Genomic DNA, 13,944 nt, shown 5'->3' with positions numbered 1-13,944 from the left:
GAACGATCACTTTCACAGTTTTAAGCTGCATTAGAAACACTTTTTATAAAAGTATATAGAAATTAACATCAACCAAAAAAAAAAAAACCACAGAGAATGAATCAACAGTGACACTTAAAAACCCCATCACCCTATTCATCTATAAAGTAATGAATATAACTGTGTGAAATACCTCTTCTGTTTCACTCAGAGATCTCAACTGGAATAACGTTCACAGTTTTGTGTACCACAATTCAAGGAAGATCAGGACCAAAGAAAACAGCTCAAGGAAATGCTTTAAGAATGACAGCAGATCTGGAGAATTCGATCAAGGCACAAACATCCTCTAGACATCCAAGATTTGTTAAGCATTATATAATCTGTTCTTTATCACCAAGGTGGACAGGACACAATTCCACCACTACTTCCATCAGGTGCTTTCAAGAACAGGCTGGAGAAATTCATCAGATTTGCTGGAGACAAACCAACCTGCTTTATTATAGGACAGGCTAAAATGCTGTCTGAAGTCCCTTTCTTTGTTGTTCTCTGAACTGCAAGTCTTGTAAACACGCCTATCTGGCCTTATCCTTGCAAGTTTTTCTCACTTTATTGTAGCACCTGATAGCAAAATGAGTACTACTTTGCCTTAAGACAACATGAATGTGCAGATCCTTTAAGTAGACATCTCCTTTTATCTGATTACCAAATGTTAGGCTGTTGTACCTAGGAACAAATTGACAAAGAAGAAAAAAAGCGATTCTAGAAACTGCAACACAAATGTTCTAATTTTTTTTTTTAAATATATATTAATACTTATATTCCACATTAAAAAACACAAACAAAACCAGAAAACACACCACAACAAGAAATTAGAGTACTTTCTTGATATGTAGACATGTAAATGAAAGGCCAGTAAATTCTGACTCTATTAGTAAACGAAGTCAAGAAATAGTCCTTGCTAGAGAGCGCTGTTGTAATCACATTAATTTTTTTTTTTAAATATATATTAATACTTATATTCCACATTAAAAAACACAAACAAAACCAGAAAACACACCACAACAAGAAATTAGAGTACTTTCTTGATATGTAGACATGTAAATGAAAGGCCAGTAAATTCTGACTCTATTAGTAAACGAAGTCAAGAAATAGTCCTTGCTAGAGAGCGCTGTTGTAATCACATCAAGGATTACACAGTTGTGTCTGCTGCTATTCCTATCCTAACTATATGAATACTGAGATAAAAGATAAAGCAAATCTAATTCCAAGAAGAAAACCAGTAAAACACCATCTAGAAATATTTAGAAAACCTAAAGCTTGACACATGCCAAGAACAGGGGTGCACTTCAGAAAGCTTCCCTTGAGAGGCAGACAGCTGTGTTCACCACTAAGTGATTGGAATGTCACATGTAACAAACTCAAAAGCAACTGGAAAGGGAAAAACCTTCTGTTTCAGATAATGCAGTTTCAAGGAGGTACTTGGAAACAATCTATATGAAAGAATGTGTCACGTCCCACAGAAAGGTGTCAAGTGGAATTTTCATTCCCCTCCATTTCGTTTCTCTAAAGCAAATTCAACATGAAAACACAAAATATTTTATTTTTCCCGTTCACTTGGTCCTTTTCAAAATTCTACGTTATCTAGTCACCATTTTTATTGCTGGCATAACTCTTCTAATCAACTGCAAGGATTACAGATGGTGAATAAAGTAACAACTGAGAACAGGAATGTAGTAGAAAGAGAGCATGATAAGGACCTAAGAACAAGCTTATAATCAAGTATTTTGTGTTTATGTGCCCTTTAAAACAAAACACCAAAATAAACAAGCATATCCCCTTCCTCCCAACTTCGCTTACTAAATCTTCAATTTGATCTCAAGATTCTGAACTAACCTCTACCAAACCTCTTCTACCTTCCTGATCTTGTTTGACTTGGAGGAAAACTCTTGCCCACAGCTCACAACTCAAAGAGCTGTCTAACAGCATCATGGCTTTGGAAACTGCTACAAAACCACGTAAGTTAAATGGCCAATTAGTTCAATATGTAAAAGATCAATATGCAACATCAGTCTGGAATTACACTGACATATAATTTATAGTAAGAAACTGCATTCCTAGTAAATTACTCCAGGTCTCTACACTTAGAATTTGGCCTTTAGTAGCAATACATTAAATGTATGGTCAGCTTACAGATAGCCTACAATTCTGTGTAGCATTATACAAAACAAACTATTCTGTATATTTGATTCCCTCCAACAGTCAAATTGTGTAAGGATTAATAAAATGTCCTAAAAATCATAAATACTAACTTAAGGATTGCACAACTTCAAACATTACACACACATCTGCTGATTTAAAGTGCAGTGTAAATTGCAAGATAGCAAATAAATTCACCTTTAACTCTGCACAAAAGTCAGAGCTATTTTCCAGAGCTGTATCAAATTGATCCTTGCTCAAACAATACAGAAAACACATCTTTTGCAGCCAACCTTTTTCAGAACACCAAAGGATGGCATTACAGTTTGTATGTTTGTTTTTTATTAAATTTACAACCACCACTTTTCTTATTACCTTGTTTGAAGTAACGCTTCCATAGGTGTTAGGCGATCCTGCAACTGTCGGGACACAGCAGTCAGCAGTGATGCACAAGCTGTACTACAGCCTGCCAAATCTTCATCCTTTACATAATTCAGCAATACAAAATACCAATACACAGATCCTGCATTTAAAAAAAGTTAACTTCAGGTGAAACATGATGTAAATTTTCCACTCAGAAAGCATACTTTGAAGCATAATCAATGGAAGTGATAAATGAAGTATCTTCTCTAATGGTTAGTGAATACAGATGAGGAAGCATTCTCCCTCTCCCCTTTATTTGAGAGACTTCAGTTTAGAATCATTCTGTAATCACTAGTTTCCAACGGTACTTCAAATTCTCCTATCAACTAATAATTGAAGAAAAAGGGTTCCCAAGAGACAGCTTTGCACATACTTCTTTCATTGCTTCTGCCCACTCCTCCTACTAAGCACAACAATCAAAATGCTCTCGATACACTAAGGTGCCAGACTAGGGGTTCCAATCCCTTCTCAGCCAAGCCTTACTCAGATGCAAATGTTGTTCTCCTCTTATCCTCTGTTTTTAGCTGCTGTCTTCCTGTTCTGTATTTGCTGCAGACACTGTTTCCTTCCAGATAAGTTCTAGGAGCACAGTGCGGTGGTCCTCAGCTTTCTCCTCCTCCTCCTTTCCTCCCTATGCATTCCATACCCACAACAGCAGCATGTTAATGTTTCTACTTGGGTGGTAGCACAGCAAACATTTTGGACTGCAAACTGATTCTCCTGCAAAGCTTCTTGGTGATGTCAAGCTAGATGCAATTCAACAACATCGTACTGTGAAAAACACAAAGCAGGTCTTGCCACCCTAAAGAGGAATGCTAAAGTCACCTTCCCATTCTTCCTAGCTCTCAGAAGTCTCCAACAAGGTGCTAAGATACCGTTACTCTACAGTGCAGAAGGAATTTAATTTAGTTTAAAGTTTGCTTTGGGTGCAGAAGTAACAGAAGTGGGCTGCTAGTTGGACATGACTTAGATAGCCAGGCTCCCTGGAATAAATCCCCCAACTTTCAGAAATAAGACAAACCTGACTCCTACGTCAACAGAATCTGTTTGCTGAACACCTTTGCAAATGCTTGCAAAACTTAAGCTCTCAAAATATGTCAGTGCCTTAGCAGTCTGTTTTAAGCAAGCTAATTTGCTTAAAATTCCATCATCTGCAAGTGCATGCTTCATACTTGGATACCCCCTGACCAGACCATTCCAAGAGGCAGGTTGGACTAACTGAACAATTACCTAATTCTCATGTCACAAGAGAGTCCAACAAAACAAGTATGTTGTGTAATTTGATGACAACGAATACTGTATACATACCACCTGTTGCAGCAGCAGGCAAAAGAGGCATATTGTCAAGTAAAGCTTTTAGAAGAACGGATCCAAAACCCTGCTGACTCGGGTCACATCTGCCATTGCTAGAAAGTAACACACAGACACTTCAACACCTCATGAAGAAAGAATGACATGTGAAATCTCCTCCAGAAGATTAAGCTGAAAGACTTATGTTCTTTGCAGTCATATCTAACACATTTTTTCCTCAACAGATGATCTTCCAGGTCTTGTTGCGTTACAAATTCAGTATGTTAATCAATAACAACCACATATACACAATTGAGGCTGCATGCAGAATCACAGATGTGTACTAAATATAAACATATAGAAACAAATACATGTAAATAATGAGCACTGACCTGATGCACAGTGCAAGAAATCGTGCACATTTGTGAGCTATGCTCCGCCCAGCTTCAAAGAAGCAAACACGTATTATATCGGAGACACATTTACGTGTTTTAGAAAGCAAGCTGTCATTTCCTTCCTTTGAGCTGTAAAAACAAGTGGCATACTTTAGAGAACTGCATAAAACTTTTTTGTTAACAGAGCTGATACTGAGCAGTAGCCATGCTAATTCGAACGCAGTCTCTCTCTTACCTGCCAGGTACATTTGAATACACGCCAGCCAGCCAACAAAGCGTGTCTAGTACAAGACTCTGAGCATGCTCTGTAGTCAGACCATCATCTGTCTTCTTGCAAAGAGTGGTGAGCAGCTTCTCATGGAACTCTGAAAACTGTAACATGGCACACCGTTGAACTCTAGGGAGGAGGGGAGGGAAATAAAAAACAGAATTATCCAGTGTGGCCATTCTCCCATTACAGTGCCCCTCCAGCTTTGTATCCTGCCTTAGGAGCGGCGAAAAAAGGATGCCTAGGTGAGACTAGAACTAGTACGCAAGCCTGGATGGTACTTCCTGTGTGCACATTCCCAATCTTCCTCTATTTTCTGTTCACAGAACTTCCTAGGTTACTGTATATTTAGTAACCAGGAGGGAATTTTTTTTTCCTGTTAACTTGACTAGTAACTTCTAAACCTAAACAAGTTTTCATCATCTACAACACTCCTTGGCAGGCGTTTACCTCTTCGCAGGCTCTTTGACCTCTTTAAGCCCATACTGTATTTTTCATATTTAGGTCTGTAGTACCAATCCACAGAGACTTTAACCAGGTTTTTGAGTAACAATTTGTCAGATAAGTTTGATTCTAAACTTTTTGAAAAATCATAAACTCTCCACTGTAAAAACAGGACAATGTGTGTTTAAAAAACACTCTCCAAAGAATTTATCCAAGAAAACTTGTTTACATTTGCCTTTTCAAGTCAGGCAAATAGTAACTCAACAAACGATTTCATGCATGGTGTTATTCTACCCCTGCAAAGCACAGTGCCCTTGAACCCACAATTTACAGAATTTTCCATATAAAATATGTTTAGGAAATGACAACTTGAAACAGTGGTTTGACCTGAGCTATTCTGAGAACTAAGTAATCTATGAGAAGTGTAAGTAAATTAGTATTTTTTAGAATTAAAAAACACACACTAACCTTTCCTTTGAAATGGAAGTTTTTTTAAATCTTCGAATTGTTACAGAGACTTCTTGAAGTAAGTCACAGCCTCTAAGATTATCTGATTTTCTTGAAGAATTAGTGGCTTCGATTTTGCTAGAAGGTTTTTCCTGATTTTTTAAAAATAAATTAAAATAAACCTCATAAGTCACATTGTTTTTTACTGCTTCATTTGTACACCTTGTTCAGTGAAATGCATACAGTTCAGTAAAGTCTCCCACTCACTGTACTGAAACAAGAACGTAATAAATTAATGAATAGTCTAACCATTCTAACAGTGTCCACAAGATGTACATCATATCACCCAATCTTCCAACTACAACAATCAAGTAAAATACACACACAGATGAAAATCTTTGTAAGAGCATGAGGTGTATCAGCTACTGAAAAAGTTCATGAAAAAGAAGTTTCAAAACAAAGTATGGAAAAGTGTCAGAACAGGCCTTTTCAGCTAAATATGCACAGAAGAAAACTTCAGAGATGTTGAACTCTGATTCTTAAAGGTGTTAACACAGTGTCAACTCTTAAAGTCATTTTTAATGGATCTTAATTCTCCTAACAGCTGCTTCATTTTCATATTACATAAATCATACCACTATAACACAGATGTCTCTCTTGGCTATTCATTACCTTGCCTGCTGCAACTTTTGCCAACAATGAAGCAAGGGAATGGCCCTTGTTAGTCTGAGGTTTTAGAGATGGTATTCTAACAACTGGTCTAATGCCACCATTGCAGATTTCTTCTGTTCCTCTGTCGTTCACTGCTTTAACGTGAATTAAAAATGAGCGGTACTTGCCACCAGCCATGCCTAAAAAGTGAGGGGTGGGGGGAGAAAGGGGAGGGAACAAAAATTTGCATAGTTTACTAGGGCAAGTTGTAAACACATTTCAACTTCACAGGACAGTGGACAGGCAGAGTTCAATTACATTAACAGCACTTTAGCATCAGTTTGTAAAGGTAACTCAACCATGTTATACAGCAAAATCTGTCAGTGTGAAAATACATGTAAACCAAAATCTGGCTGCAGAAGTACGAGATGCACTTCAGTCACGCGCACTTCACGTGAATAGTGTAATGAACTGGTTTACCTTTAACGAGCTTTGGACTTGTTAGCGTCAACATTCCAGCATGTCCTGATAGATCAAGCCCAGTAGCCAACCATACAGGACCACAAAGTATATCTTCCTTGTGTTCCTCCAGAAACGGACACAGTCTAAGACCTTAAAAAACAAGAGTAATACGGACTTGAATTACCCATAATTAAGCCACAATATCTGATAATTTGCACGGGTTAAAAACACACCATGTCAAACTGATAACTGAACACATACAAACTCTACAACACAAAACTAAGAGTTACTTGAGGTTCACTTTAAGCCATTTTCCAGTAAAATCAATAAAAGTAAATGACAGTTTTCAAAGCATTTTCAATTATATGCATCATATGTACATTGACTGGCTCAGAGACATACTGCTAGAACAGGGTAAGCATTTAAGTTAGATAGGTGCCATATCAGCCTACTTCATTTCCAAATTCAAAGAAATACTGATCTGCTTTTAAGCACTAAGACTCTCCAGTGCCTTTTTTTTTTTGTGTCTTTGTGTATGTGTGTGTTAAATTTTCAACTCATACAATAAACAGACCAGTGAGAGGAAAAATTGAACAGAGCCTAGAAATCAGTCTAATTTAAATGATCAAGAAATTTTTGCAGAGAAATTATATCATTGAAAAAAAAAAGAAAAAAGCAAGCTTATATTTTAAACAAGGTATAACAAGATAAATAATACTTACATTGTGGTTCCTCTACATCCATATACTGCATTTCTTCATTGAATTCAACCAGTCCTGGTTTTCCATTTCTCTCCACTTCAATATTATGAGCTGGAGATAAAGGAAATGTGATCTGTCTATCTACTGCTGCTTCTGGAAATAAAAATATTAGCAAGATTTCATAAACATTGCTTAAGGCTTACAGAAAACAGAAGCAGTAGTTTTCTTAGCAAATTTATCAGCTTGCTGCCCAAAACACTATTTCTAATATGGGCATGGTCTGCACATTGGGATTGCAACTGAACTTGCAGCAAATAGTTTAAAAGAAATACTTTTTAATGACCTGCAAACAGCCTCCTTTACTTTCACACTACAAGTTAATTTCTCCTAATAACTCACTGCAGATTACTCCTAAATAATTAGATTCCAGTATTAAAAGTTTGATAATTTGAACTGAAAATAACAGGATTGCTCCTGTTGAACATCAAACTTTATTTTGATAACACTTAAGTACAGCTCTTTTTTTTAATTAAATGTTTCTCATGAATCACAGATGAAGAGGACATGTAAGTAAATGACCAAGAAGCATATACAGTGAATTAACTGCCAGATCAAAAAAGTTAGTTCCAAACCAAAAGAATTATGCCCCTGCCCTTCCCATTATTACACACTACATATTTAACTGGTTCCAGGGTTCCTTATAAAAAAAATGACTGAATAAACTCTCCACCTAATGATATTCCTTAGGTTTTACCATCTTAAAATTCCAGTTCCTTTCTCACCCTATGGAAGGGTGGGGCAGACTTAAATGAGTTTCAGTCTGAAGACATTACACCTTTTCAAGAGCCCCCAGACAATCATACTGCAGCTTCTGTATGGCTTAGTTAATGAGCTAAACGATGAGAGAATTCCCAAGGAGGCTGGGTTTTATCTACTCTCATCAAAAAATGATTGCTATTTTCTCTTACACATCTAAAAGGCACTGGCAAATAATTTCCTTCTGTGACTTAGAATAATCTATTAAAATTTAAAAAAAAATATATCAAGAACTTAAAAGAGCACCACTTGCTTCATCAGTCAATCTCTTGGATGATTTACAACTGACAACATACTTCTTCTAATGATGTGGGATTCAAGCAGTACAGAATAATGATTCAGTTCAACCTTTTTGAGCTATGCACTTTTACTTGTATAAAATTCAGGATTTTGAAATTGTTCTCCCAGTTTGTTTCCCCAATTTACATTCAAACATGCTACGTGAAAACAGACCATGATGCTGAGAAATAGAATAAAATGAAAAGAAGTGAAATCTAAATATTTACTCAATTTCAAGCAATTGTTCCAATATAAACCAGAGAGTAATGTGTTTGGGAAAACAAATAATATTCTGAAGGATATTGTAAGTTCTTTCTTACCACTGACTTTCCCTAAGCCTGGAGCTTTATTTTTCAGTAAAGTCACTTGAATCTGGGGAATGTTTGTGATGTTTGAATTCAAAACAAATTTGAAGTCCACATGTCCAACCATACAGGCTTTTGGTAGAACCAGCTCAAAGACATGCTCATCCCAGCTGTTGCTGTCAGGAAAAAAGACGACAATGACTTCGTGTTAAGAGAAAATTCAGATCAAGCAGGCAGCATACCCAGTGCACTCTCCAACTATCAACGTTTTCTTTAACAAGAAGAAAAATTTTTCTCGTATTAGTTGACATCCACATGAATTTCTGAAGTAGAAGTCTTTCAAGCTGCAGTTAACCATATTCATTTTGTGAAGAACAAGTTAAAAGCCAAATTATGGAGGGCAATCAATGTTCAGACAAAAGTAGCAGTGAAAAGATTCTCTATTACCTCCATCACAGTGGTGTTTCCATATTACTATAAATACCAGTTACTCATTTGCAGAAAAAAAAGGAATGAAGGGGGGGGGGAATTACAAAAAAAAAAATCTACCACTTAGAGAAGTATATGAAAGCATGACAGTAACTCCCTTGCAACCTCTTCAATTTGGCCTTCTCCATTGGCAAGTGTTAAACAATGTCACTTTCCAATGGTACAACAGCTACAACCAGGAGATAGAAAATACCTTAAAAATTACTTTTTAAAATACATTTGATAATTTACGTAGGGTGAGAAATGCTTCTTACCAGATGAACACTCAAAAGCCTGAGCTGTGCAAAACGAGTGCAGCTTTCTTTTAATGACTCACGTCTTCCTTTTGAAGCCAACTTTGGTTTACACTGAAAGTGTAAACTTGAGAGAGTTAAGTACCTCTCCATTGTCAGTTCCACTGTCTGATTCACCAAGGTTTGCAGAAAATAGTTCAAAGAGCAATTCAAGTAAAACTAATGATGCAGCAACTCTCGCATTCGTATATATTTTTAAATAAATGTACTTTCTGATCTTCTCAATTTATCAGTAAATTTTTTTCAAATCCAGTAACTTTGATAGGCTGTGATTATTTAATTGCATAACTAAGAACACTAAGAAACTGAGTATGCTGCTATAAAAATATTGGTTAGATGTTTTTCTAACATCTAAATTATAAAAAGTTATTTTAAATCAACTAACATGCTATACATCAAGTATTGTGCAGAAAAACATTTTAAAAATAGATTAAGGATCGGTACAAATATGGTTAATTCTTTACATTTTTTACAGTAATATCCCTGAAGGCCATATATCCCTCAAGCAAGTACAACGGACTTACAATGGATTCCAGGTACGCATAAGGAAATGGCATGCCAGCTTTTCAGAACAAGCAACATAGAAAAGCAGTGATTTGCAGAGGAAAGATGGACAGAAGCAAGCTTATGGCTACAATTTAAGCAACAGTGAAGCATCTTCAGCTAACTGTACAAATAATTCGGGTAAATAAAATATATTGAAAATGTATCCTGCAACCCAAGGGGAAAACACCCTTGCTAGCAAATATGGCACTAAACTTTGAATCATTCAAGCCTTTCCTCTGGCTTGGAGAATACATAGCCCAGTGCATGGCAAGGAGAGGTGTGGGGGATGATCATGTCTGAGCACTGCTATAGGGGTCATGCATAGCATGGACTGAATGGGACATTCAAAGGAGCAAGCCTTCTGAAAGGTTAAGTAATATTTGGCTCATCCAGTTCAAGTTAAGATCCAGTACAAGACCAGAAATGAGTAATAAACCAGTTTGCCTGCTGTACTCTTTTGTAGTCTAGGTTGCATATAACACATACAACCGCAGCGAATTACCACTGTCACTTTTCTACTTCAGAGATCTATTTTTGACAGAAGTCAAAAGCAGATGGCCCAGAGGAAGTTTTAAGTATCTTTCTATAGGCATGCATGGAATAATGATCCTCCAAGGAAGGTCTCACAGATCTTATACCTGTGGCAATGTACTTCACAATCTATTTCTGTGAAGAGTGAAAAACTCCCCTTTAAACAGTTTTTAAATTTCTCATAGCTCTGTTTAAGTGCATCCTCTTTATTTGTGTGTTAAGTTTCAAAGAAGGACAATAATTTACTTCCTTATTTTCTCAGTGTTTTAGTACACCCATCCTAAATATCACTTTACTCTGACAGTCCAATGCAAGTTCTTTTAGCAACATTTCTCACCTGTAAAACTCCTCTAAATCTACAGCTTCTTTTCAAAGAAGAATACAGTCAAGACTGTGTCCTAAATGCAAATATACCATCATTCTCACAAGTACAAAATGTTTTCCACCACACATCTTCATTCTTTTTCTAGAACACCTCATCAACATCTCATCTTCCACTACAGCCGAACTTTGAGCTGCAGACCCATTTCCAGAGTTCAACCAATGGAAAACACATCAGTACCTAGCTCTTCCTTCTTTCACATACTTTCAAATATGTCTGCATAAGACGAATACATAAAATATTTCCTACATAAATTAGAGAAAAAGACAGGAAAATCAGGTAACACTGTTTCAAAGTACATTAGGAATTCATGTACTGTTTTCTTGGGGGGGTGGGGGGAAGGGAAGGATTGACCCAATTTAACATTTTAGCTAAATGACCACTGAAGAGGAAACACTGATATTTAGATAATTTATAAGGTATATCAGAGGGTTCTTTTTTTTTTTTTGTTACAGAGCCTTTTTAAAATAATGAAGTAGGACTGAAGGAGCATGAGCGTAATATAATGCCATTGCCTAAAATACATTTACAGGATTATCTCCTTCTATCTATTTGAGAAACAAAAGAATTACCATATGGAATTGCATTACTCATCCATCTAACCCTGTAATCCCACATCTTGATAGGAATCATTATGAGACACTCAAAGAAGAGATAAAAGGAATCTCACATTAAAGGACCAACAAAATAATCCAGAAATCAAAAAGTTTCCTCCCAGATAACTTTTAATTAAGAGCTAACATTGCTCTCAATTTTGAGACTGTACATTATACTCTATGAACAAAGGGACTGTAATTTAATCATTTTCATCATGAGTCATTTAGCAGCTGTCAAAAATTTCCAGTACTAAGCCAAAACTTTTGACTTTACCTCTTTATGTTCCTGTGTTACTTTGCAGCAGGCATAATTCTTTTTCTTTAATGAAAAAAATATTCATAGGCTAATGTTCCACCTATCACATTCCCATTAACAGCTATTACCTTCACTGTTTGCTTCATTCTGTCTTCATACTGGTAGCTTTTTACTTTTCAACTGTTGCTGAACACACTGGATAATCAATAGTTTTAAATGGAAGTTATTCTGCAAGGAACCACCTCCTTTCCACTTGTTACATACAAGGTATTTTACTTACATAAAGCAAAAACACAAGATAAATAAAGGGTTTAAAGCCTGTAACACACTGCAAGTTTTTAAGTCTAGCTTATGAACCTTTAATTAAAGCAAGTTCAGCTCATGCTAGGTGTCAGCCCTGGAAACGCCTGGAATTACCACCTTCCAGACCTGTTTTCCCACCTGGAACGCTGTTATCACAAGCTAGCTTTCACTTATTTATACGACAAGCTTTTTTTCCCCCCACATATGATCTCTAGCTCCCCTAGCATCCATTATGGTGAATGTCTAATTATGTATATAATGAAATGGCAACATTTGGCAAACAGACACAAATTCCAAACTTGACTTTTCAATTTGTTTCAAGGTTAACTATAACAACCCCATCAACCTCAAAGACCTACAGCGCAAACTACCAAACAGGGATTATCTTCTTTGAAAGTACACGTTCTCAAATTTGCACATTAAGCTGCATGAAATGTGTGATTATACCAGCTGTACAAACTAGTTAAGCAAAACACACGTGACATCCTACCTGTCTGTCTGTAGCTTCCAGGTTCGAGTATGCTGAGCCGCATCCCCATGGTGCTGCTGGTGCAAATGCTGAGGATGCCGCCTCTGCTGCTGTTCTTGCTGGACTTCTACCCAGCAGGGAGGGACAGTGGCTGAAAAACGTGGCGTCAAGGTCTCAAAACGAGTCAGTTCCACCAGGGATGTCAGTGTTTCAAGGGAAAAGGGCTGGTCCACCAAAAGATCGACTCCTGAATAATTACAGAGCATACATTAATTATTACACAGATGTATTTTTTGCAGAATATCCTATAAACAGTTTGAAATATATACAAACTGCTGTATGTAAAATGAACTACATGTTATATGAAGATTCTCAAGAAAACACCACAACCAAAAAACCCCCAAACAAACAAAAAAACCCAACAGCAAGGGAAAAAAAAAATCCAACCACAAGCAACCAAACCACCCTAGCCTCAAAGCCAAGATCCTTTTAGGACACCTCATTTTGAATACATTTCCTAAGTACTGACAGCTCTGAAGATGCTGTCTGGGATTCAACCAGAAGCATCAAGAAAAAGTAATTAGCCAGCTAAACTTCGATGATATGAAGCTGATGAAAATTTTCTTTTTTCATCTCAGTCAATAGGGATATTATACAAAAGGTTTATATTTAATGAAAACAGACATATGGAATTACTACGCAATTATAACATTTTTACCACTGATTAAGATATTATTTTGGCACCTGCTTATCAATATAGACTTGTTTCATGGCAGATTACTAGAATGTTTTGGAAGGCTCCCAGTTTAGCTTAAAAGAGAGTTAAGGGAAAAACAAACATCCTTCATGTAATGCACTTAAGAGACACTGGGCCTAGAAAAATATTTTGGTTTCTTGTCTTCATATTCAAGCCTTGTCCTGAGGAAACAAGGATGTTAACTGAAGTAGCACTGAAAAGTAAAATATCCTACAAACACCTAAAGAAACATTACAAAGGAACTCTAAAAATAATCAGGTTTACTCAGACAAAAGAAAAAAAATTGAAAACTTGAGGGGGAAAAAAAGATAGGCACAATGTCAATTTTCTTACATGTTGAGCATTTTCTCTTAAAAATGCATTTTACTTGTAAACAAATGATTGCTTTCAAAAGGAGAAAGTTTGATACCCAGTTACTACTGTCACCAACCCAATGGGGAGGGGGGGAATAAATTTAAATACACCGTCACAAATACCACCCCCTCAGTGAAGTCTGAAGCTAGAGACTGCCTTTCAAAGCAAGCCAGGTTGAAACCAGAGTAACAAGAAGATTACATCCTCCAGCTTGAGAGCAGCAAGGTACATGCACTTTTACCCAAAAAGCAGAGCAGCTCAAGATGAGACAATCAGAGAGTCAGGAGAAAAAAACAAAAAAAAGGGGTGGAG

At 36.6% G+C, this 13,944-nt stretch overlaps 1 protein-coding gene across 1 annotated transcript in view; it reads right to left on the bottom strand.

The window, feature by feature from the left end:
* Nucleotides 1-12,768, bottom strand: part of BIRC6 (baculoviral IAP repeat containing 6) — a gene marked incomplete at its 5' end in the record, with an annotated part of 68,709 nt that extends 55,941 nt beyond the window's left edge. Inside the window, 10 exons of the mRNA XM_010148796.1 lie at nt 2,551-2,698; nt 3,907-4,004; nt 4,281-4,412; nt 4,519-4,680; nt 5,464-5,594; nt 6,115-6,293; nt 6,574-6,705; nt 7,278-7,409; nt 8,672-8,832; nt 12,543-12,768. Coding sequence (XP_010147098.1) covers nt 2,551-2,698; nt 3,907-4,004; nt 4,281-4,412; nt 4,519-4,680; nt 5,464-5,594; nt 6,115-6,293; nt 6,574-6,705; nt 7,278-7,409; nt 8,672-8,832; nt 12,543-12,768 — 1,501 coding nt within the window. The remainder of the gene's footprint in view (nt 1-2,550; nt 2,699-3,906; nt 4,005-4,280; nt 4,413-4,518; nt 4,681-5,463; nt 5,595-6,114; nt 6,294-6,573; nt 6,706-7,277; nt 7,410-8,671; nt 8,833-12,542) is intronic.
* Nucleotides 12,769-13,944: the final 1,176 nt, after the last annotated feature.

Source organism: Eurypyga helias, unplaced genomic scaffold, assembly GCF_000690775.1.
Source record: "Eurypyga helias isolate BGI_N326 unplaced genomic scaffold, ASM69077v1 scaffold2073, whole genome shotgun sequence".
Classification (NCBI taxonomy): Eukaryota; Metazoa; Chordata; class Aves; order Eurypygiformes; family Eurypygidae; genus Eurypyga; species Eurypyga helias.
The sequence above is the reverse complement of the archived record's forward strand: the minus strand, read 5'-3'. Positions and strand labels throughout refer to the sequence as shown.